Here is a 23,902-nt window from a genome sequence, read left to right as displayed (position 1 = left end):
CAGGGTCAAGGCCTCGGGCAGGGCCCCCAGCCCAAGTGCTGCTCAGCGCCGAGGCAGGTTTCACCCCTCGACCCGCAGCGGGATCTCACTCACCTCTGGAAGGGAATCGGTTCTCCAGGACCTTCCTGGCTCTTCATCCCTGTGCCGAGCCTGGCAGAGGAGACGCTGATGGGGGCCGGGACGGTCCTGCTGGGGGGAACCTGGTGTCACGTTCCTGGAGAGCGAAGCGGAGCAGCCAGGACCCTCCAGCCTGTCGCTGTGCTCCCACCCCACGCACCCCCGGCCCTCGGGGGGGTTTGCCTGTTTATTGGGAAGATCAACAACCGCAGCCCAGGTGGGGCTGGGCTCCTCCATTTTGGGGGTTTTGGTTTTGAAGTGTCACTTTTGCCGTTCCCGTTTGTCTCTGCTCCCCCGCGCCTGCCCTCGCGCTCCCGGGGAACACGTGCTGCCGCGGCCGCTGTTTGTCTTGGTCCGAGCGCCGCTGCTTTGCATTCGTTTGAAGTGCTGAAGGCGTCTCAGCACAGAGCCCGTCTGTGCGCCGGGGCTGGAGTTTCTTCTGAGGAGCCCTGAAATGTTTTTAGGAAAAAAAAAAAAATCCCAAACAAGGGAAGCTTGTTACCGAGCCGGCGGGAGACGGGGGAGCGGCACCGAGCGGGCTCCCGGCAGGGCTGGGGGGCGAGACCCTGGGGGCCCGGCAGCGGGTCCCCCCCAGCAGCAGAGCCCTCCCGCCCATCGCCGGGTGAGCTTCATCGCACGCAAGGGCAGAGCCTATAAATATCCCAACTCCAAATTTTCAAGAAGTATTAGGAACTCTCCAGGCTTATTTTTGAGCGCTGTTACGAAAGGGCTTTAGCGGATTAAAGGGCACCCAGATTAATCTGTGCTCCGGCAGGCGCGGGGTGCGGGATGGGCAGCTCTGATGCCCCAGGGACGTGGTGTGGGGGGTTCATGGGGCTCCGGGGCCCCCCACTCCCCCGTGGGGCCGCGGCTGGTGGGACAGGGAGGAACACAGCAGCAGCCGCCACCTTTCCAGGCCCCTGCTCGCCCTCCAGCCCAGCTGAGCACCCCAGACCCAGCCGGCATCCGTAGCGTTGCAGATTTTCACAGCTCAATGTCAAATTTCTGTCCTCTCTGGTTTCCAGAGGAGGTAATTAGCCAACAGGCATAATAGCAATTTAATAAGTGTGTCAAATTAGCGAGCCAGTTGTAGTGTAGGACATGCTGTGCCTTCGGAGGAGCCTTCCCCGGGGCGGCGGGCTGTCGGAGGGGAGCGCAGCGATCCCCCGGGCCAGGCTGGGGCTGGGGCTGTTCATCCTGCGGCTGCGCTCCCGGCCGGGAGCTGCTCTGGAGCTCGGGGAGGCACCTGGGACGGGCACCCCGGCGTTTTAATCCGTGCCAGTATTTCACCTCCTCGGCCAGACGTGGCGGGGAAGTGGCTCCGTTAGCACGGGAGGGCACGGGGTGTCGCAGGGCAGGATGAGTGCCAGCTGGGCAGCCGGTGGGTCGAAGGGATTTACCGAAGCCTGGCAGCCACCTGCACCTCTGGGCGCTGCGAGCGCAGCCCAGGGATGGGCTCTGGCTGCAGGAGATCCGGCTCCAGGCGGGTTTGGCCTCTGCTTAGCGGTGGGAAAGCTTTTCAGTTGGTCCTTGGGAGCATTTCCCCTCCTAAGGGCTTGGGCAGATCCCTCCTCGGCGAGGCAGGCGGTGGCACGCACTGGTCAGATGCAGGCAGCAGATCCCCCCAAGTGCCCCGGGGGGGCATTTCCCCCCTGTCCACCCACCCCCAGCTGTCGAAGGAGCTGCTTCTTCTCCTGCCAGTTGCGGGGAACCCGACCCCGCTGCACCGCGGCCGGAGCTAACGCTGGCTGGGACGTGAGAGAGAACAGCAGGCAGGGGAGGACGGAGGCAGCTGCCTGCGCCGAGCCCTGGGGGCTGAGGGCCGGTGTGAAGCCGCGGTCCTGAGCGGGGTCCCCGCTTGGCGTGTCCCCTCCGTGGGGGCGGCGATGGGGAGAGGCGCCGGCTCGTGGCGAAGCGCCGGCTGCATCGCTAATAAACAGCCAGCCCGTTGGAATACTAATGAGCACGCGGCCCGTGAGGCCCGTTCTGGCTGCGGATGGGGCGAAGGGCGGCCGGTCCCGGGGGGCTTGTGGGGCCGAGGGGGACGTGGCCGCGGGACGGTGGTTGCCAGTCCCGGGGGTGCAGAGGGTCGTGCGTGGGGCCGGGCAGCGGCGGTGCCGAGGCAGGCGGGGTGCTGGGCTCTGCCCAGTGCTGAGGCGGCTGCCAAAATTCCTGCCTTTCTTCACCTGCTGACAGGGCGTCGGAAAAGGGAGGATTTTTTAAAACATAAAACAAATAAAATTTGGTCTTCTGGTAAGGGATTAAATCGGGGCCCTCAGCTGTATTTATAGAAGGTTCAAAAGTAAATCTGTTCTCAGACTGAATAAATATTTTGCTCAGGCAGGAGCGATCTTCAGTTCATCTGTCTTGGAAAGACTTGAGTGAGAGGGGAATTGATTTTCTTCAGCTTGAACAAGGCAAGCAACTCTCCAACCCAGACAGATAGTGAAGTCCCATTATCAGCTAAAATGGGGAAGCAGCTGGGAAATCATTAAAGAGAAAGTGAGAACGAAGCCGCTTTTAGGGCAGCAGCAATTGCCGTCCCCCACCCCGCCATGGCTGGGGCTGACACCCCGGGGTGCTGCTCTGGGACCATGAGAGCGTTTGGTGACACCGAGCAACCGTCTGCCGCCAACACCAGCAGCTCCCCAGGGGAGAAGGGAGCAGCTGGCACTGGTTGCACTGGTCGCACTGGTCACACTGGTGCAGGGTCCACCTGCCAATGGCCCTGTGCCAGGGCGGTGGCACTGGGGCCCTGTGGGTGGCTGAGCCAGGATGGAGGGGGATCGGTGCAGGTGCAGTGGCAGCGCCAAGGACACGGACCTCAGCCTCTGCTCCAGCACTGATCACCTGGAGGCCTGGAAACGCCGGCAGCCGGCTCAGCACCGCCGGGCACAGAGCTGCATTGGGCTCCAGCACTTGAGCTGTTCTGCCGCGCTGCGGCTGCCCTGGCTGTAGAGATGAGAAGAAACTCGTGACACGTCCCCGTCACCGTCCGCAGCCTGCCGGGACGCGGCCGTTCGCGCGCTCCTTGGGCCGCCCGCGCAGTCAGGGCAGGTCCGGTGCCCCCGCGCTGCTGCTGCAGATGCCACGGGCAGAGGTTTTCCCCGGCAGCGTTCACCCTGGCGTGGGCTTGTTTTGCAGCAGAATTCCAACTCAAAGAGCTTGTTAATTCAAGCCAGCACCTGGTGTTTCAGACATCGGTCACCGCTAAGACAAGAGCTGAGTGCTTTGCTCTTGACAAAAGCTGCTGCCGGGTCAGCTCCAGCGCGGCGCGAACGGCGCAGCGAGCGCTGCCAGGGCTGCCCGCGCCGCCTGGCTAACCAGGGCTGTAGCGCTCCCCTTCCCTTTTCCTGGGTCATAAAGGAAAAAATAAAAGGGAGAGTTAAGAAAAAGCCAAAGCCCTTGACAGCCTTGTCTGATTTCTTCTCTTTTCCAGAGGAGAACCGCGTCGAGCGGACTCTCGCCTGCAAATGCTCCCCAGCCCCCGGCGGGCAGCGCGGCGCTGGGGCACCGGGGCCGGGGGGTGGGAGCGGTGGCGGTGCCAGGCCGGGGTTTGCTGTGCGAGCTCTGTCCTCCCCGTGCTAAAAAAAGCCACAAGATGAGCAAAATTATCTGCTGAGTCACTAATCATTCACCCGCTGCTTTAGTCACCAGCTTTCCCACGCTGGGGGGACGTTGGCTGCTGGGGGGGCATAAACTGCACTGGAATTGTGTTGAATAGATGTGGCCGAAGGAAATAAAGAGCTGCTGCTGCTCATGGGTGGCTTCTGGCACCAGATGGATCATCAGGTTCTACAGCCACCAGAGATGCTCAATTAATGACGACTCCCTAATGAAGCCACTGATTAGTAGTGCCCGCGTGCTGCAGCCCGAGGTTTGCTCCCGCTACCCCTGTCCTGTGACAGCACAGGTCACCCTGTCCTGGTCCTGCCTGCCCAGCCCCTCCCCGGGCACCGCAGCTCCCGCTTGGGGCCACGAGCCGCTTTCCCACGGGGTGCTGGTGCGATGGGAACACCCCCTGCTTGGGAGGGGTGCTGGGCCTTGGAACCCTGGTTGGGTGACCGCGGTGGAGGCACCTCCGAGGTCCCGGGACTCGGGAGGGCAAAGCTGCCTCCTGCCCCCATCACCTGAGCCGGGCGCTCTTGTCCTTCAAGCAGAAACTCTCGCTGGAGAGCCGGGATCTGCCACGCTGCTTTCTCGTGTGTGACCTGGAAACCCTGAGGAAGGACGGAGTCAGGGCTGCAGAGCTGCTCGCGAAGGCGCACGGGCCGCGGGCTCCCCCCATAACACAGTGACTCCTCCGGCCTGGGCAAGCCCCGCTCCCCTCCTGCTTGCCCCCTACCTGGGTGCCAGCTGACACCTTCCGGGGAACTGCAGCGCTTTGCTCTGCCATTTGCCCCAAAGCATCTCAGATGAGGAAAGAGAGATTATTGCCCAGGTGTCAACACATTTGCAGCTGCAAACGGATGCTGGCAGGGCTGCCACCCCGCGCTGCTGCGGGGGCCGGGGGGTGTCACGTTGCTGGAGCCTCCAGACAGAAATAGCTCCTTGCACAGCCCCATTTCCCGGGAGCCTGCGGGGCCGGGGAGCAGGAGGCAGTGGAGCACGGTGCCGGCACATGGAGCCCGCGGGGAGCTCGGCATCGGCTGCTCCGGCCCTGGAAGAGGCTCGGTCTCACGGGGGGGTGATTGCTGCTGGGGAGAAAGGAGCGGGGTAGCCCTGAGTCTGTGTGCATGGAGCAGGGGCCTCTCCAGGTTTGGTGCAGAACGGTGTGGGATTGGGCTACGGGTGGGCCCTTCATCCGCTGGTGCTGTGCCGCTTGGGCTAGAGGGGACCGGCTGGTGCAGGGGGGGGCCTGTCCCAGAGCCCGTCCTGGCCACGGGTGATGCCGCATGGTGGCAAAGGCGGCTCCTGGCCGGGCACCGCGTGGTGGCCCTGATGCCGTCCCCATGGCTGGGGGGGCTCCAACGTGCCCCAGACCAGCTTTGCCCCTGTCCCGGGCGGGTGCTGGTGTGGGGGGGCTGGGCTGGGCAGTTCTGCTGCGCTGCAGCTCTTGGGCTCCCGGCTGCGGGTGCCTCCCCGTCCCCCCCACGCCCAGCACGAAGAGCTCTTTTAGCAGAGTAACCCCGCCGTGCCAGAGCCAGGCGCGCGTGAAAGGGCCTGTCTCAGAGCAGGAAAGAGCCATAAAGGGCCTATTTATGTAGCTGGCTCCTTGCAATGTTTTCAGACACAGCCCTCGCATGTTTTCATAACAGCAACGCCTCCACCTCTCGCCAGCTGCCAGCAGAGATGAGCCTTTCGCCGCTGTCCTCCGCTCGCGTCCCCCAGGGCCCTGGGTGGCCGCGGTCGGTGCCGGGGTGGTGCTGGGCTCGGTGGGGCAGTTGCAGGATTTGCTGCCCGCTGTGGGGCCGACACGCTGCGCCCCGGCCGCTTGGCGATGCTCCAGCCGCCCTCCCCCGAGAGAAGCGTCGGGGCGAGGCGCCGGGCTGCGGCCAGCGTGGGGGCACGTGTGCTGGGGCCGGAACGAGGAGCCCCTCTCCCGCGCTCCGGCACGTCCCTGGTCGGGGCTCTCCCACCTGCCCAGGAGCGACGCTCGCCCCGGGGAGCCGTGAGCTGCGGCGGCGGGCTGGCCGGCTACTGGGGTTCCCGTCGGGACGCCGGCCCCAGAGGCAGGACCGTGCCTTGGCTGCCTCCCCCGATCCCGTCTGTGCGGGTGGCACCGTGCCCGCTCAGGGACACGCTGGGGCCCTTGGCACGGATGGGCTGCCTCATCGGGAGCTGAACTTGCCAGCACCCCTGCCCGGGCCACCTCGCCACTGTGTTTCCCGTCACCTGGAATTCTCTGGCGGGCGGTGCTGAGCACAGGCTGCGTCCCGCGCCTGGCAGCAGGAACGGCAGCTCCCCACTCCCATCGGCCGGGCGTGGGGCTCGGTGGGAGCTGCCCCCTCTGCGCCCAGCCCTGCCACCCCCCCGCGTCGGGCACCATCCGGTGACAGCGCAGCAGCAATCGTGGCGTCACGCGTGCTGGGGTGTGGGAGGCAGGTGAGCGGCAGAGGAGGGAGGAGGGAGATCTCTCCTGTGGCGTGCCGATGCGTGGGAGGGAGGTGGGCACCCATGGCCTTGGCTTGCACGGGGCTGAGCGAAGCTCCTGCGGGCACCCCAGCACCCTGCGGGGACCCTGTAACAGCCCCCGTGGGGTGACAACAGGCTCCTTGTCCCCTTTGGTGCTGCAGCTCCAGAGCACCCGGGGCTGGAGCAAGAAAGGAAACGGGCAAAATCTTCCTGAGCACGGGGGGTGAGTCCCAGTGCCATCGCCGTCCCTCCCCTGCACCAGCCGAGCCCGAGGAGGGCCCTGGGCGTTGTGCTGGCACAAACCGGCCCGAAGCCCCCCCCTGCCCCACCCCGCAGTGAGCCTGTGGCACGTACCCTGCATGGCTCTGCGCATCCGGGCCGGCTGCTCGCAGCCCCTGTCCACGTGTTTTCCATGGCAGGGAGACAAGTAACTTTTCATGAGTCCATTTACGAATTCCTTTCCAACAGGAAAGCTGACCCACTAGAGCTCATTAAATAACGTTAATGGTGCTGCCCAAATAAATATTAGAGCTGCCACCTGCGCTGCCAGCCAACACTTGCTGCCTTCTGGCCTTCTCGGAGCAAAGGTTTCTCAGTTTAATTGGACACACGTGCTGCTCTCCTGACACCAGCAACCTCTGCTGCAGCAAAGGATGCTCACACGGCAGCGATTGGGTTCCTGCAACTTTATCCTGGTGCTGCAAAAGCGGGGGAGCGAGTCCGGCCGGCTCGCGGGAGCCGTGGGCTGCTGAGCGTGGAGATAACCGAGGGAACGGAAACAGCGTGCGGAGAGCAGGTGACTAATTCAGGCCACGCTTATCACTGAACTGATTAAACCCGAGCTCTAAAAATCTTTTCCTCTTCCTTCTGTCCTCTAGCCAGCGAGTAATGTATAACTTCATTAGTCCATATCCAGGAGACACTGAAAGACATGGACAATTAATTATCATCTGTCCCGTTTAATTTCCCTGCCTGTCAGTGATGGCTTCCCGGCGGCTCACGGACAAGTCGGCGTTTCGAGATGTGAGCTGGGGCTGAAAGCCAGCGCTCCCGCAGCGCAGCTCCTGCTCGTGATGGGACTCTTGTACCCCCATCGCTCCTGGGGGACCCCTCAGTGGCACCTCCTGGTCCTCGGGGGGCTCGGGCCGCTGTGCTGGCCCCAGGCCGTGGGACCACTGCGATCAGGCTTGGGGCTTCAGGGGCCGGAGGGTCCTGAGTGCTCCCACGTACCCGCCTGTGCCCGTCTCTCCCGGCAGCCCAGGAAGGTCCCCACGTTTCTCCCCAGCCCCCGCCGAGGCAGAGCCCTTCCGACACCTGCGAGATTTTGTCACGGTCTGGAGGGTTTAATAATTCTGCCAGATCCGCACAGACACCCCCATCACCTGGCTGAGGCGAATCCCGGGGGGGGGCTGGCTGCTCGCCGGCGCCTTTGCCGTGGGGCTGGGGCTACCTGAGCTGTCTCGAACTGGTCCCCAGCCTCGGCTGGCTGAAAGGAGCACTGGGAGGGGTTGTGGTAAACACCACAAAATTTCTATAAGCAAATAAAAGGTTGCAAAAATAATCTGCAGGTGGAGGGACTGCCGTGGCAAGCGCTGGCTGCGTGGTCCCTCTCTAGCCCAGGCCGCAGACCGGGGTGATGCAGCCCCGTGGGGGGGTTTCAGACCCTGGTTTCTGGCTCCTCTCCTCCCCGCGGCCCCGGTGCCGTCGCGCTTTGCCTTCCTCAGACCCATCCTTCCCGCCGGCTCGGCCGGTCCCCTCCGCGCTGCCCGTGCCAGGGCCGAGGGCCCGTGTGGGGGCCGATGCTCCCGCAGCCCCAAGGACGAGGACGGCGGCCGCATCCCGTGGGGTCCTGCCCGCTCGGCGCGTGCCTCAGCTCCTGGCTGCTAATTGCCTTCAGAAAGCATTGCTCACAAGTTTCTTTCATAAGAAGTGGTAAGCACAGGCTTTGATTTAGCTCTCCTTTTCCTTTCTTCCTTTCTTTTTTTCATTCCCTTCCTACCCCGAATGAAGAAACCCTTTTGATCGTGCCGGGTTCAGGCTCTGTAACAAGCAGCTCTGTTTGTATTGTGGGGTTGTCAGCGTGAGAACATGACAACACGTCTCCTCGTCGTCTCACACACAATGAATTATTTCTTCCACTCTTTCTCTGTACCATCTCTGGGATAAATTACCGCTTCCAGTATTAGCAGATGGGCTTGTCAGCCAGTGAAGCATCCTTAAACTCTTAGATTATACACTGCCCAGCACGGAGCGCCGGCCACTGCAGCTCAGCTAAGGCTGCAGTAGAGTGTTTGTGTGGGGAATTGTCAGGCTGGCTTGAAAGCAAATTGCTTTGCCAATTTATTTTCTTTCCTGTGTATGAACATATTTCTCTTAAAGGGATGCTGTCACATTAAATATGGAACTGCCAACTGCAGGCATTAAAAAATCATGGGTCGTCCCATTTTCCTTCCTCCCACTCTAAATTCTAAGAAAACAATAAATTCCAGGTTCTTTTTACTTGTCATCTGCCTTTCAGCTGGAGACACATTATCAAGCTCTTCCCGGCAGTCGGGAGGTTTGGGAACTTCAGCGCCATGACAAGAGCTGCGGATCTGGGGCAGATCGTGCCAGGGTGGGGCGGGGGGGCGGCCCCTTGGCCGCGTTACCGGCGGGGTCGGGGTTTCTCTCCCGGCTCCTTCCCTCCACAGCGGTCGGGGCAGGCCCTGGGCAGGCCCCTGACAAAGCCCTCGGGGAGCCTTTCGCTCCCACTGGAGCTGGTGGGACTGAACTGTCGCTGCTGAGCGGATCTTTCCCAAATTTGGCCTTGAACACACGTTCACCATCAACCCGATCCTGCTGCCGGGACTCTGTGCCACATCTGCTGCGCCTGATGCAGAAAACCCCTCTCCAGCCTGGATCTTTCCAAGCACTTTTTTAGGGAAGTTAATGAAAGTAGTTTTGCTGTATTTTGACAAACCTTCATTTTTAGGGTGTGTTTTTATGCAGCGACTGTATTACTTAACTGGGGAAGTAAATCAGGCATTTGTCAGAGCAAACAACCTCATGGCAATTCCTGTAACACACATTTGAGAGATCTGTTTGAAAACAGGTTCCATTTCTGGCCAGGAGCCGGGGTTTTTCCTTCTCTCTGCTGCGGTGAAGCTCCGCCAGCAGCTGGGGGTGGTGGGTTATCCCGGGCCAGGGCCGGCCCAGCTGGGCTGAGTTTGGGAGGGGTGTAAGAAGGGGAGGGATGCAGCCTGGGGGGGTTGGGGATCAGGTGGGGGTTCTGCTCTGCACCGCTGCTCTGCACCCCGGGCATCCTCTGCCAGCCTGGACCCCTGTGATGCGCTGGTAGGTCCTGCTGCCCCGGCTTGTCTGGGGGTCCTGGCCTGGGAGGGGATTGCTTTTGGCTTTGGCTTTGGCTTTGGCTTTGGCGGTGTTTGGTGCAGCTCTGGCTTGAGTTTAAGCTCTTCTGAGCGTGATCCTGAGATGTAGGGAGAGTCTCTGTGGGGACACGGGTGTTTCAATCTTGGTGGTTAAACTACATGCAACATACGGTTGTGGAAGGTTCAGAAGGCAGAAGTAACGCACAGTCTCTTGCCAGTCTTAAGTTTTTAATGAAAATAGCTTTCAAAGCTACACTCTAATAGTGGGCTCATGGGTCAGCAGGGTTCAGCTTATTTACTCCCCCCCCTGAACCACTGAGCTGCACCTCGTGGGCTCCAGAGCCTCCTCTGGGAAGTCAGGTGTTTGATAACTTTTATTTTAATAAAGCACTGGGCTTGTTTTGATGGATGGATCCAAAGCACTACATGGATTTAAACAGATCTCGTTGCAAATATCTGTATTTGATACCCCTGCAATGTCTGGATTTCAAATGTCACTTGCTTAGCACTATGAAATATTTAATTTAGGCTGTAATACAGTAGCCTGCAAGAGCTCCAGGTTAAAGTGGAGGTCTCCTGCGTTAGCCAGCAGCTATCCATGCTGGAAACATGCTTAAAAGCCAGTTTCCACCCAGTTCCTGACCCAGCTGTGGGAGTGGGGGGAGCCGGGAGGGCAGACCCTGCCCACCTTCGCCGTGCTGGGACCCCGACTCGTTGCTGACAGCTGTGGTGGTGGGTGTCCCCCGCTCTGCCCTCCCGGGGGACATGTAGCAGGGGAACGCGGCTGCCACCGCGATGCTGGGGGGATGCTGGGGGCTCCGTGCTGCCGGTGCTCGCCGGGAGCTGGCAGCCCCTTGCCCGGTGCCGGGGTTCGGGCCGTGCTGTGTGGCCATGGCAGAGCTGCCTCGGGCACGGCGCCTGCGTGGGCCGGGCGGGCAGAGCCGGGGGCTGGTGGGCACGGGGGGTCACATCCTGCCCGGGGGGGCTGGCCGGGATGCTGGCCCCGGGGAAAGGGGCTTTGGGAACAAAAGCTTTGAGCAGCGCGTGCCTGGCGAGGCCTCCGGGCTTTGCTTTCTCGCCTTGCGTAGCTCCAGCACGGGCCCAGCTGTAAGGAAATTTGGCTCCGCAGAGGGAGCAGCACTGGCCGGCGCTCTCTGAATTGGGGCTTTAACGTTTAACGCGATAATCTCGTTCTGAGTCCGGCACGTGTGGTAAATCATCTCCTCCGGGAACTTGCAGCGGCAGCTTCAGCGAGCGGCGAGAGGGGCACGAGGCGCTGCCAGGGCTCGGACCCCTCCCTGCGGCACAACGCGTGTCTCTGGGGTTTATTTTCCGAGAGAAAATAGTTGCAGCAAGTTCAGTGAGGAGAGGGGTGAGGGCCGGGGGCAGGGCAGGGGTTACCTCGAGCAGCACAGGAGGGACGGGGCCTTCGGGGAGCTCCGGCACCCGCCGAGCCGCGCCATGGGCAGCGTCACCTCGGGGTTTAGGGGTCTGTGCGAGTCGTCACGAGGGTCGGGGCTCCGCGGGGCTGAGGGGAGCCAGCCCCGTGCCCAGAGGGGACGCTGCCATCTCACAAGGCGTGTCTGGATTCGATTTCAGGGGGATTTGAAAAAAACCACCCTGTTTGTAGCGACTAGGAAGAGGCAGCTCGGAGCAGCTCGGCCAAGACTTGCCCCACGGTTTGCTCCTCGGGTTTATTTTAAGAGGCGAGCGGCACGGAGGTGGGGGAGCAGCCAGAGCCCTCATCTGCCAGATGCCGTGGGCTGGGCCGCGCTCGGCTGGCAGCCGCCCCGTGATGAACGGTGTGACGGGGTGACAGCCCCGCTTTCTCCCCACAGCTCGGCTAAGCCGCCTGGCTTATCCCTCTCCTGCCGTGACGCCTCAGATCCCACCTCACCACCTCCTCCCTGCCCGGGGTGATGCCAGCTCAGCCCCGGGGCTCTGCCCACCCGCACCCTGCGGCCTCCGCACCCTCCTTGTGTTTTAGCACCACACGAGGTCTTAGTGGTGCGGGAGAGAGGGCTCGGTGCTGGGGGACTGCACCCAGGTTTGTGGTGGGTGGCTCTGCCCTAATCTTTGTGCCGATCACAGGAAACCTGAAGGGTTTTGTGATCTCGCAAGGCCGGCGCCAGGCGTTGCTCGGCCTCAGTCTCTCCTCTCCCGCCGCTCCCTTACGCTGCGCTCACATTTACAGCAGAACCCCCGGGGACGAGATGTCAGGCTCCCTGCCTGCGTTTGCTTTGCTTTCTTCCCCTCTGGTGCAAGAGCGGGTGGGTCACTGCTGGGGGCTGTGGGGAGGCCACCCGGCCCACCCTCACCCACTGGCACCCAGCTGTGGCACGTGCCCCGGATGGCACACTGGCCAGCCCCAGCCCCACCTCATTTATCACTCTAAAAAAGCCACAGCCCGTGCACCCTGGCTGCCTGGCCAGCACCACCTTCCCTCTCTCATTACCGCCCCTCTGCCCGTTTGGTCCCCGCCAAAGGTGATTAATCAACTTGTTACCGACGCGGCGTTAGAAGCTGAGGGGTTGTGGGACCCTGGGGTGGGAGCTGAGAGGCGCGTCCCAGGTTTTGGCTCCCGGGGCACACAGCCACGTTCTCTGCGCCGCCGCAGAAATGCAGCGTTGTCCCCTCCGTGGCATCTCCTTCAGCTCGGGTCTGCGCTGTCCTCGCTGCTCGGGAGCAGGGCTGAGATCTGCTGATTCAGGGGACACGCAGCCCTGCGGTGTTAATGATCTCTGATGTGCAAACGAGAGGACACGGCAGCACCAGTGTGCCCGTGTGATGCCCTCTGCGTTCCCCGGGGCGCTGCAGGATGTCCTGCTGCCCTTCAGAGTGTGGGAGCAGGGCTGAGGGGGGCCCTGGGCAGCATCCGAGGGTAAGAGCCAGCCTGGGCGTTGGCAGGGCTCAGACCTGAGGGCTGAGGATGCTCTGAGCCCCCTGCACACCCTGGTCCCTGTGCCGGGAGCCAGCCTGCAGCCCTGAGCGTGCCGGGAGGGCTGGCTCACACTAATCCTCGCCCTGACAACGGGTGGTTTATGGACTGATCCTAAAACACGCCTTGCTCTGGCGTTAGCAGAGCATATGTTGGGCTGGGGGGGGGGGCAGAAGGGGGCTGTTTTGACACTGTCTTATGAAAGGCTGAAGGTGAGGCGGGCATGGCCGGGGGCCTCTGAAATCTGTGGTCTGCCTGCACCTGCTTAGCCCTCAGCCTGGGACATCGGAGCATCTCCGGGTGCCGTAGCAGGTCTCCCAGGCCCCCTCTGTCCCGGGGGGCAGAGGCCAGTCGCCTTCGCATCCCTCTACCAGTGCAGGTGCCTCTTTGTGAAGCCGCACGGGGAGTTTTCTGGGTCCGACCTTGGAGGCAGCCTGGGAAGCTGCCCCGTCCCCCCGACCCCCACCGAGCCGATGTCGGGTGCCTTCGCCAGCGCCTGGCTCGAGGTGGCTCCTCGGTGCAGCCTCTGCCAGCTGGCACCCGCTCCCCCGCGTGACGCTCGGGGCTTTTTGGAAACTCGCTGAGCTGCAGGCACCCAGCTCCTCCTCAGCCCGGCTCTCGTCGGAGGCTGCTGCTGAGGGCTGATTTAGTGGCGATCGAAACGCTTTTGAAGCGCTTCTTGAAATATGAGTCAAGTGTCGGAAACTCTCCGGGCGTAGGGGTGTCTGCGGTGCCCGGCGGCCGCGGCACACGGGCAGGAGCTCGGCGGCTGCCACGGGGAGGGCTCAGCGTCCCCTTTGCCGGCGCCCAGGTAAGAGTCTGGGGGCACCAGGCGCTGCCTCCGCAGCCTCCCTGTGCCCCGAACCCAGAGGGGTGGGTGGGCTGGAACTCGCCGGCGGCAGCGACGAGGGGTCTGTGTGACGGCAGGACGGTGTGGCTGCCGCCCCCCAGTCGGGGTCCTCTGCGCCCCGGGGGGGTCTGGGGCTCCCCGGGGGCTCGGGAGGGTGGAGGCAGCCGGGGTCCCCGGGGCAAATACCTGGCTGGCCTCTGCCTGTGGCAGCGACAAAATCACAGAGCTGCTCCGAGACTCGAACTGCCCCTCTGCTGAGATTTACCCCCCCAAGCACGGGATAACTTGGCTGATTTGCACATTCAAGCCAATTTTAACGGGGACGCGCTGTCAGCTCTGACAGCAAATTTCAGTAGAAAAGCGCAAACTGAGCCAGCAATGAGATGCTGTGATTTGCGTCGCACTCGGGTGAGGGTTTGTGGCATTTTCTGGCTTTCCTGGGCATCCTGCAAATGCAAACAGGGCCACTGCAAATAAGGTCATTGCTCGAGGGGTTTAAATGAGTTTTGTGACAGCTGTTGGTGGCGACTTTCATACTAATTCTTATATTTCCATTGCTTTTATTTACTATTACATGCACTCAGCCAGAGATAAGGAAAGTGGATTCAGTGTTACGGAATCGTGAACTAAAACCGGATTTTATTTTTTTAGATTTCGTGCTCTCTTAGCAAGTTCACCCGAACTTTAGGTTAAGGTGGTGGTTTCCCTGACTCCACATTGCTGAGTGGGACAGATCTTCAGATCAGCAATTTTGATGCCACTTCAGCTCCCTGTCGAAGGCAGTTTTACTTGGGCGGAGGTTCTGGCCCCTCGTGTTTGGGTCCGTTGTGTTCAGGCCCAGTAAAAGACCAGTGGGACACAAGTTGGTGCCGATGGCAGGAGGGAACCCGGGGGTCCCTGCCAGGGTGGCACCGGGAGAGTGACCCCAGGCAGACACTCAGGCTGCATCAGCACGGAAACCTCTGGCTGGGCTGCGTTTAACTGCGCTCCCCGCGCCCCGGGACAGCCCCGCTGGGTCTGTCCTCGGGTTGTCTGGAGGATCAGAGGCAAAGGACCCAACATGCATCGAACCTGCTTCTTCATCAGGATTTTGTAGCTTGGCCAGAACCCTACCGTGCCAGTGACCTAGATCATGCCCAGCAGTTGCTTTTCAAGGTGCCAGCCCTGCTAAAAAGCAGCTATTTGGAGATTTGGGGGGCCCCGGCGTGGAGGGTGGGCAGCTGCAAGACCTCTGCCACGTGCCCTGAGCTCCAGCTCCTCGTCTGCAGGCTGAGGGTGCGTAAATGTGTCAGCAGGCTGCAGATGTCTGCTGGCATCGCCTCCGCTAATCCCCCTCGCTCCTCCCCGCCGGTGTCAGGGGCTGCTGTCGCCCGCGAGCTCCCGGCAAAGTCACCCAGCAGAAGGTGGCCAACTGTGGCTCAGGGCGCTGTTCCTTCGGCCTGTGCAGCCCCGGGGCTCACCGAGGCGAGGGATGCTGCGTCGGCTCCAGTGCCCGCAGCCTGCGCGGGCAGTTACGGTGTCTGAAGAGTGTGGTTTGTGTTTAAGAGCTGAAGGAAAGGCTGTTCCCAGCGTGGGGCTGCTGCTAAGGCTCAGCTGGTGACCAGAGCAGCCCTGGGGATGTCCCCTGCGAGGGGACCCCAGGGCCGGGCCAGCCTGGCTCCCGCAAAGGGATCCCGGAGGCGCCGGGCTCTCGGGAAATGGGATCTGGCTGCTGTGCGCGCGCCAAGGTCGGGGCAAGGCCAGGGCCCGCTGCTCGGGCGACCAGTCAGGGTCTTCCAGGGGCTGAAATTAATTTGGGCTGCGGCATCAGCTGAGCCGTTACCCCGGCACCCAGGGATGCGGCGTCCCTGGGGCCAGTGCCAGCGCTGGGACAGCGTCCTGCTGCCCGGGCCCCCGGTGCAAATGCATCTGGTCTGGCTCCTGGGGGAACAAATCGCTGCTGGTGGGGCCGGGTGGTCCGTGGGGGCTGCACTGGAGCAGCTGGGGAACGGAGCGGCCGCTGCAAAGGTCCTGGAGCAGCTGGAGCAGTGTGTCCTCGCCCAGCAGAGCCTCGCTCCGCTGCTTCCCTTCCACCCGCACGGATGCTCTCTGGAACAGACGTGAGCTGGGCTGTCCTGTACCCTCTATAAACCACTGTTCCTTATTTCAGATATTTAATGCCTGGATTTTAAATTCTCTCTAACATTTGTCAGCACTTTACAGCCTTTTGCAACATGTTTATGGTGTTATTAAAAAAAAGAAAGAGAGGGAGAGACCTGAGGTTATGGGCTACTGTACAAGAGTATAAAACTGACCTTAAAATTATGAACTAAGCGTGCAGAGCCGCCTGCCCGACAGCCTGCTGCGCTGCGCGGCCACGGAGACCCGGCTGGGGGCTGGGAGGGACAGGGGACGAGGCGATGGCAATCCCAGAGTCAGTTTGTTATTCCAAGCGATCGCAAACAATAAAAGCAGCGAGGACTCGAGGGGAAAATCTCCCCTGGACTCGAGGATGCGAGTGCTGCAGCCCTGGGCTGGGGCTGGGTGTGTCTGTGGGTGGCCAGGGCTTGGGGACGGGGGCTGAGGACCTTGGGGACGGGATGGGGGTCAGCGTGTCCTGGAGACGCCGTGCCGTGGGAGGACGGGGGCTCTGACGCAGCGCTCGCCGCTGCGGTGACACCCAAGCCGCTCTGACCTTCTTTTATTTCAGAGAGATTTGGACATCTGTCAGGGAGCTTTTCGCCGGCACAAACCTCGGTGGCTCCGAGCAAAGGGCAGCAAAGTGCAGACAGCAGGGGGGCAACGCGGGTCTGGGGAGGTGTCGCTGGTGCCGATCAGCCAGGTGAAATCTGGGCAGAGGTGGGGGGGTGGCAGCTCAGCCCCCCCATCCCAGCGGAGCCCCGCGCCCTTGGCAAGACCACCCGAAAGACGGGGTTGCTCCTGGCCCCCCCATCGGCCCCGGGTGGGCTGGGGCGGCGGAGCTGGGACGTGGTGACCCTGGGCTTGGTGCTGGGCTTGGCTCAGAGCCCCTGAGTCACCGTGGGGGTGTGGGGGGTGTCACTTAACCCTCATTGTACCTCAGTTTCCCTCCTGTGAAAGGGGGTAACAGCCCTCCCCCAAAAGGTCATCAGTGCTTTGCTGAAAAGGCAAAGTCTGCCCCAAAGTAGCCGTCAGTCAGGGAGCCGCGGGCCCTCACACCCGCAGCAACGTGTCCCAGCCACAGATTTCCAAATTTATGGTCCTGGCACCTGCGAAGCAGAACAGGGGCAGCAGAAATGAAGTGAATGAGGCAAGCGGGGTGCAGGTAGGACAGACCCTTTAAACACCGCAGCGAGAGCGGGGACAGGGAGCCGCCGTCTAATCAAAGCAGCAGCAGTTCCTTTTTTTAAGACAAGGGGGACTTTTGGGATACTTTGTCCACATAATGTTCCGATTTTAGCTCTGTGTCCGGAGATGTAATCGCATTAAAAATACCCGGGGAGGGGGAGGATGCCAAGGGCACCCAGGGACCTGCCTCCGCTGGCGCGTCCCCACCAGTGCTCTGCCTGTCCCGCTGCGTCCCCGGGGCCCCGTTTCACATTCCCGGTGCTGATCGGCTCCCAGATCTGCTTTCCGGCGGCTCCGCTAATGGTTATTCTGGTAAAGGCCCTCTCCCCGGGGCGCCGCGGGGCCATCAGGCATCGATCACGGCGAGTTTTGGGGAATGACCACAAACGATGCGGCAGCCTTCGCTCCCGGGGCGGCTCCGTCCCGCCGCTGTGTCGGCCCCGAGTGCGCCAAGTCCGCGAGGTTTCGTTTGAAAAACATCAGCTATTTTTTTATAAATAGAATTTAGGGGGGTTTTGGGTTTGTCAGGGCTAGGCCATGCTTTTTTCACTTATCTCAAGCACAGGGACTGTGTGTTTTCTTTCATTTTGATTGAAAGGTGAAGCTGGAGCTTCAGGAAAATTCCTGAGGTCTCCAGAGAGAGTCCAGAGTTACCAGGTACCAGAGGGCTGCGTGCGAACTTCAGGCTCCTAAATCCTTCTCCCAAAAAGTAGATTTACCTCTTTTTTAATGCAAAGCTTCTTTTAGTTACGCTGTTTAGTATTTTGACCGGTGGAGCAGGAGTTTAAGGATCTCATTGCCAACATTTTGGGCTAGTCGGGGAGCAAGTCAGGCTGGAAGGGACGGCGGGTGGTTGGTCCCAGCCGCCTGACGCACCGCTGACTGCGCAGGTCCCGCTCCATCCCCGCGTGCAGACACCCCCCCCGAGCAGAAATGCCCTTAAATCCTGCCAGAGATGGGGGCGAGCGCTGCGGTGGGCGCGGGGCCGTGAGGTCCCCTGGGGTGACACCGCGCTGGCTCCGCTTGCAGGGTCGGGGGGGGCAGACGGGGCCCCCCCCATCCCCGCTGGTCCCGGCTTTTGCCTTCGATTTCATTAACAACTCGTGGAAAAACCGTCCGTTACTTTCTGCTAAATATCACTATTAGAGGAGATAAAATATCGCTTCTGGTCACCTCCGGGAGCTGGAGGGAGCGAGATGGGTCTGGCGCCGGGAAAATGCCAAAACCCGCTGAGGCCGGGGGCATTCGCCACATGGGTGATGGGGGGGGAGGTGTAGCGCACCCACGCATCGCGGCGGGGGGGTCCCCGCTGCCCCCCTGTCCCGCAGATCTGCTCCCCCCGCACCCCTCCCTCGCCCCCCCCCCCCCCCCCCCACTTTGCCGCGGGGACCGGCGCGGAGCGTCTGCGCCACCGCGGGGCCGTGGCTGGGGCTGCACCGCCCCCCCCCACCCCCCGCTTTATTTGTGGGGCTGCGGGCGCTGCCCCCGCCGCGTGGGTGCTGGGTGGGTGCGCAGCACCCCCCGAACCCACCCACGCGGCTCCCGGGGCTGCCCGGGGTTCAGGGAACCGGGGGCGCTTTTTGGGGTGCTCATGCTCAATGGGGTGACTCTGGGGAGAAATGCCTCGTCCCCGAGGGGAGCCGGCGGCAGCTCGGCCGGTGCCTCCAGCAGCAAACGCGGGCAGGGGGGGACGGAGCCGGCGGTGGGTGCGGGACGGGGAAACACCGGCCGTGTCGGTGGGGATGCCCGGGGCCCCCCGGGCTGAGGGCGAGGGTCTCCAAGATGCTGCTGCGCCGTGTCCGGCCGGGACGGCGGCAGAACCCAGAGTCCCTGGGCTGGTCCCCAGCGCCCCAGGAGTGCAGAGAGGAACCCCCGAGCAGGGGCTGCGCGGCCCTTCCCGAGGGTGGCGGGGGCATCGCTGCAGCGCACCCCCAGACACCCTGGTCCCCCGCTCTCGGCCCCCCGGGGTGTCTGGGCGCAGCGTGCCTGTGTGTATTTGTAACCGGCAGCTGCCAGCTCCAGGGTGGTAACCGGATCGCAGGGCTCGGGTGACCTTCGCGCCTCTCCGGGGCTCTGGATGCCCCCCCAGCTCCCGGTCCGGGGTCGGGCAGTGCGGAGGCGAAGGCCGCGGGAGGGCCGTCCCTGGGTGACCCCGAGCCCTCGGTGGGCCGCTCCTCCCGGTGCTGTCCCTGCGCGGGTCGGGGGCTCGAGCTGCCGTCCCAGCTGCTCCCGCCGAGCCCCGCGTTCAGGACGGGCATCCTCAACGTGGGCGAGCCGGCGCTTGAGGGGCGGGTGCCCGTCCTCCCCCCGCTGCGGTGGGGATGGGCTCAGGACCCCCGAGCAGCACCCAAGCCCTTCCAGTTGAGTTTCTTGCCTGCAGAGCTCGTTGCCATCCCAGCTCCGCCCCGGGCCAGCCAACGGTGCTGCCCGGGAGCCAACAGAGAGACTTTCGCTGGCACGAGGAGAGTTGTCTGGTGCTAGAAGCTTGGAAGTGGGTTATTCCCTGCTGCAGCACCAGCCTCCCAGGAATGCTGCTGCTCCTCTTGCCTAAAGCAACTCCCTGCAGAGCTGCACCCGCTGCTGCTCTCGCTCGGGGAGCCACCCCCGATCCCGGCAGCCCGGGCACCCCGCAGCCGCGGGACCTGTGCTGGGCTCTCCTGCCTCACCTGCCCCCCCGTTCCCGTCCCTCCGTCCTCACGGCGGGTCTGTCCTTCCTCCCACAGGCATGAAGCGACCCCTGAGCCCATCCCAGAGCCCCGAGAGCGGGGTGCGGCTGGTGGAGGCGGCCAGCAGCCCGCCCGGCCAGCCCGAGCAGCGCATGAAGCGGGAGAAGAAGCACCAGTCGTTCACGCTCTGCGAGGTCTGCAACATCCAGCTGAACTCGGCCGCGCAGGCGCAGATCCACTACAACGGCAAGTCCCACCAGAAGCGCCTCAAGCAGCTCAACAAGGGGAAGATGCCGCCAGGCCAAGGTAGGACCCGTCCCTCAGGCCCAGGGGGCCCAAAGGCTGCCCCTGCTCCGGGCTCGGCGCGCCGGACCCGTGGGATGTTCGGGAACGCTCTGCCGTGTCCTCGGCGTCCGTCACTTGTGTCTTCGTGAGCATCTGCCTGGTTTTCCGTAGCTGACTCGTGCGGCTGGGACGAGCGCATGCGAGGGGGGTGGCTGGTGGTTCTGGGTTACTGGCTACCTGCTTCCAGGGGCCATCTTGACCACATCCCTCCTGCCGCGCACATCCTGTGACTACCGAGTTTGGCTGCCCTTGTCTCAAAATGCTGCTTCGATTTTGGTGCTGAGAGTTAAGGATGGACTGCTCAAAAGCTCAAAACATGCAAACCGTAATTTCAAATGTGGTTGGAGGTTTTGTTGGAAACTCCAATCTTCTGAAACTTCACCTCCATTTTTCTGGTGGGGTGCTCTGCGCTGGCAACCCCTGTTAACCCCCCCTGGATCCCACTGGCCCTGTGACTCGTAACGTCCTTGGCAAACTCTCCCGTTGTGCTGGTCTGTGGTGGGGGATCTTGCTTCTTCCCCACAGTCCCAGGAGAGGCTGCCCGGGGAGGGGTCCCATGGGGTGTGTGCCCCGGGGGGGTCCCTGCCCCGCGTCCCTCGTGCCTGTCAGCGCTGCCGTATCGTCTGCTGCGACACCGGCCCTTGATGGGCCGCACACGGACCCGGACAAGCAGAGGCGTCGGGTCGCTGTGTCTAACGGCCTCGATCTGTTCCAGTGAGACAGGAAGCACCAGCACTGCAACAAGGGCAGGTTTTGTTTTCCATTTAGAGACCGATGCTTATCATAAAAGCCACTTAGCAGAAGTGGCAGCCACGGCAGCTCCGTGCTTGCCCTTGACAGGATGTTTTAAGGTCCACAGGTTTGTTTCGCCGAGTGTTTAGGTGCTGGGCTCAGCGATGGGACCTTGGGCATTGCAGCAGAAGCGTCTTTTGTGATGTCCCCGAGCACCTGTACCCGAGCTCCCGGGGGGGGACGTGCTCCTGTTCCACTTGCTGGTCGCCCCTGCGATGCGATGCTGGGGCGTAGCGCTCCGAGGTTGCTGTGAGCTGGGGACAGCTTCTCTTTTTGGCAGTGGAGCTGCTGTTAATTCCCTAATTCTTATAAAACACCTCCGCTGTGTTAGGGCTGGCAGGAGCGCAGTCCAGCGTCATCCCTCCAGGCAGGCCCGACGTCCACTCGATGTTGTCAGCGGCTCCAGGAGGTGCAGCCGCATGTTAACGAGCTGCCAGCTGCCGCTCGGGATGGAGCACGTCTGCTGGTGGCTGCACAAAGCCTCTGCTGAAGAGCAATGAGGTGATCCCCGTCACGCCGAGCCCAACTAACCCAACCTATGGCTTCCTGCCTGTTTTTTTCCAAAATGCCACCCTGGTGACAGCAGTGCCCTCTCAGCCCCTCTCTGGGGGCTCTTTCTGAGCACACGAGAAGGGCTGGTGCTTGTCCCTGGCGGCTGCGTGGGTGGGTGGGTGATTCCAGCCCCTCGCCCATCAGCCATGGCAGGGGTGCTGGTTCCCGGCAGGGGTGCTGGTTCCCGGCAGGGATGCTGTGCCGCCAGGCAGGAGCTCGTGTGAGGGCAGGGACTCGCCTGCCCTCTGTGCCATCTGTTGGCATTTGCCCGCCCTGGGCCCGTGCCGCTGACTGCTGCAGATTTTCTCCTGCATCAAAGCAGGGAAACAGCAAATGTCACCCTACAGCACCGACTGCCCAGCTCTGCCTGAGCCTTGCGGCTCTGGGGGTTTACCTGGCATTAAGCAGCAGACCAAGGGAATTTGTCCTTCCCGGGGCTGGTGCGGACGCCTCTGCCCAGGGCAGCACCTGGCCGGGGCTGGGGCTGGGGCTTCCCCGGGACCCCGCTGCGGGCGGGGGGGTGGCGCTGGCTGTGCTGGCTGTCTGGGTGCAGCCCCCTTCGAGCCGCGCTGGGTGACTGACCTGGCACCTGCCCTCCTTTCCGTACAGACCAATTAACGAGTTGGATTAATGAGCTGAGGTCTCCAAAGCACTTTGTAGCTAATTGATGCTTTTATCTGGTGTGAGGGTGAGGAGAAGTTGCGGGGCTGGGGAAAGGGCAGGAATAAGCTGGAATCCTGTAAAGCGGCGTGTTCAGTGCCGGCCCCCCGCTCCCGGGCACCCTGCGCCCCAGCTGCTGCCCTGCAGGGACTCTGCTGCGGAGCAAAGGGCTTGGAGTCCAGGCCCAGTTCGGTCAGGGAATGTTTGTTTAATAACATCTGAGGGATTGGCAAACAAACCCGCAAAGCTTTTGCAAACAGCAAAGCAGTAGCAGGTTGCAGGATGGTAAAACCTGTCCTGTCTGCCCCCCCCAGCCCCGGTCAGCGGGACGGGAGGTCACGGCAGCGTGTCCCACACACGCACGATGCTCCCCGGGTCCCGGGGTGGCCGTGCTCAGGGGTGGCCCATCTGCGTGGGGGGATCCTGGATGCAATCCTGGACCTGTGCTGCCTGCCAGCACTTTGCATCCTGCTGAGCACCGAGTGTCCTCAAAGTGCTGATGGGACCCGGCTCGCAGCCGGCTCGGGAGGATGCTGGTCCCCAGCAAACCGAGAGGGTGGGCAGCCGGGCGCTGCGGTCGGTGCCAGGGCCCTGGCTGAGCTGGCCTGGCCTTGGCAGACCCCTGGGGATGGGTCTGTATAAGTACCTGCTCCTGCTCTCGCTGGAGACCCGGCCGGCTGGATTTATATCCATAAATTCCTAACGTGGCAATGGCTGTCTCTGTGCCAAATCCTGCCCTTCCTGTGCTGGTTTTGTCTGAGCAAGGCCTGGGATATGCAAAGGAGCTGCTCTGTTCATCATCGTTTACTGACAGATGGAAATATTGCCTGCTATTTTAATGGGATCAGGGCTCATAAATTCCCGCCTGTAGTTTCCAGATTCTCCCCCTGGACCCGGCTGTGGCTCGACGGGAGACTCTCCAGGGACGCGTTTCCTACCGAGCCAAAGAATCTCGGAGCGTGCAAGAACGCGCCGTGTACTCCTGCGTCGGCCCTGACCTCCAGCACAGTCGCAGCCTCGCGCTTTGCTCTGGCCCCGAGGTGAAGTCGGCTTCTGCTGGCGCAGGGCTGCGATTTGCTTATGCTGGGAAATTGCAGACGGCATCTGCTCCCCCCGGCCCCGTCCCGCTGCCCCCCCCGCGGCGCCGGGGAAGCGGTGCCCATGCAGGACGCTGCTCCCGCCGCAGCCTGCTCCGCTCATCCGGGGCTGACCTTCCCCCTACGCTTTTGGTTAAAAATGTCCTTGCCAGCTTTGTCATGGACAACGCGGCGTGAGCACGGGGGGGGGGGGCGTGTGGCTGCGAAGCACAGATTAGGGCTGGGAACAGGCTGTCGTGACGCCCGTGTCCTCTCCACGCTGGCGCTGTGGGTGCTCGGGGTCACCCAGCCTCACCTGTGCAGGGAGAGGGGCTGATTCCCCCCAAACCCCCCGCCCACCGCTGCCAATAAGCGGGGCTCAGCCCCTCCTGCCTTGCCCAGCTGAGCTGAGGACAAGCGCTGGACGAACTCCGGGTCTGTGCTCCTGCCTGGGCCGCCGTGCGGGCAGGAAGGTGCAGGCAGGGCTGGGCAGAGGTGGTGGTTGCTTGGGCCCCATCACACTCCTCTTGGAGCCCTTCATCGGCCAAACCAGCACCTTTGGGTGCTGAGGAAACGCACCTGCCTGCGGGCATGGGAGCAGTCGCCCCTTCTCGGGCAGCTCCCGGCCCCGCTGCCCGCTCCGGCGATGGGCTCAGCCCGGCACAACCCCGGAGAGGGCAGGCTCACGCGCCTCTGATAACGTGTCGGCACGGGGGGAGCCTCGGGAGGGGAGGGGGTGTTTTTAAAGACAATGGCTTAAATGAAATAATTGAGTTAGACAAAGACGGGATATTCCTCTGAGCTGGAATCTCTGTCTCACACTGACATCTACAGCTACATCAAAGGCGGCTTTCACAGACGCTGCTCGAGCTTCTCCCCTCTGGCTTCTCTCATCAGTTATTTCTGCAAAGGCTGTAGTCGCCTGCATTTCGTGGAGCAAAGCTGCGGAGGAGCTTAGCTGGCAAGCAGATGTGATAATCAGTATCATTACAATTTATTAGCTCTATGCCAGAAAGACCCCCAACTTAAAAACAAATTATTGTTCATTAGGCATTTTCTTGCAAGGCAAATCATAGATTTCTGTTGTCTCGTGTTGAACTGCAGCGCAGGCAGCAATTAGATACAGGATGTCCACAGATGAAAGACGTTTTCATGTC

The 23,902-nt window shown here is 62.2% G+C and overlaps 1 protein-coding gene across 4 annotated transcripts in view; it reads left to right on the top strand.

The window, feature by feature from the left end:
- ZNF385C (zinc finger protein 385C) overlaps window positions 1-23,902 on the top strand; it is a 76,247-nt gene that overhangs the window by 5,680 nt on the left and 46,665 nt on the right. For 3 of the 4 annotated variants that reach the window (XM_074849292.1, XM_074849291.1, XM_074849293.1), the window contains exon 2: window positions 19,378-19,626. In XM_074849292.1, coding sequence (XP_074705393.1) covers window positions 19,378-19,626 — 249 coding nt within the window. Of the gene's footprint in view, window positions 1-13,118; window positions 13,310-19,377; window positions 19,627-23,902 lie in introns of those variants that run through there. The other variant, XM_074849294.1, reaches the window with a different exon arrangement.

This window comes from Strix aluco, chromosome 24, assembly GCF_031877795.1.
Source record: "Strix aluco isolate bStrAlu1 chromosome 24, bStrAlu1.hap1, whole genome shotgun sequence".
Lineage (NCBI taxonomy): Eukaryota > Metazoa > Chordata > Aves > Strigiformes > Strigidae > Strix > Strix aluco.
Note: the sequence above shows the minus strand (reverse complement) of the source record. Positions and strands in the feature narration are given on the sequence as shown.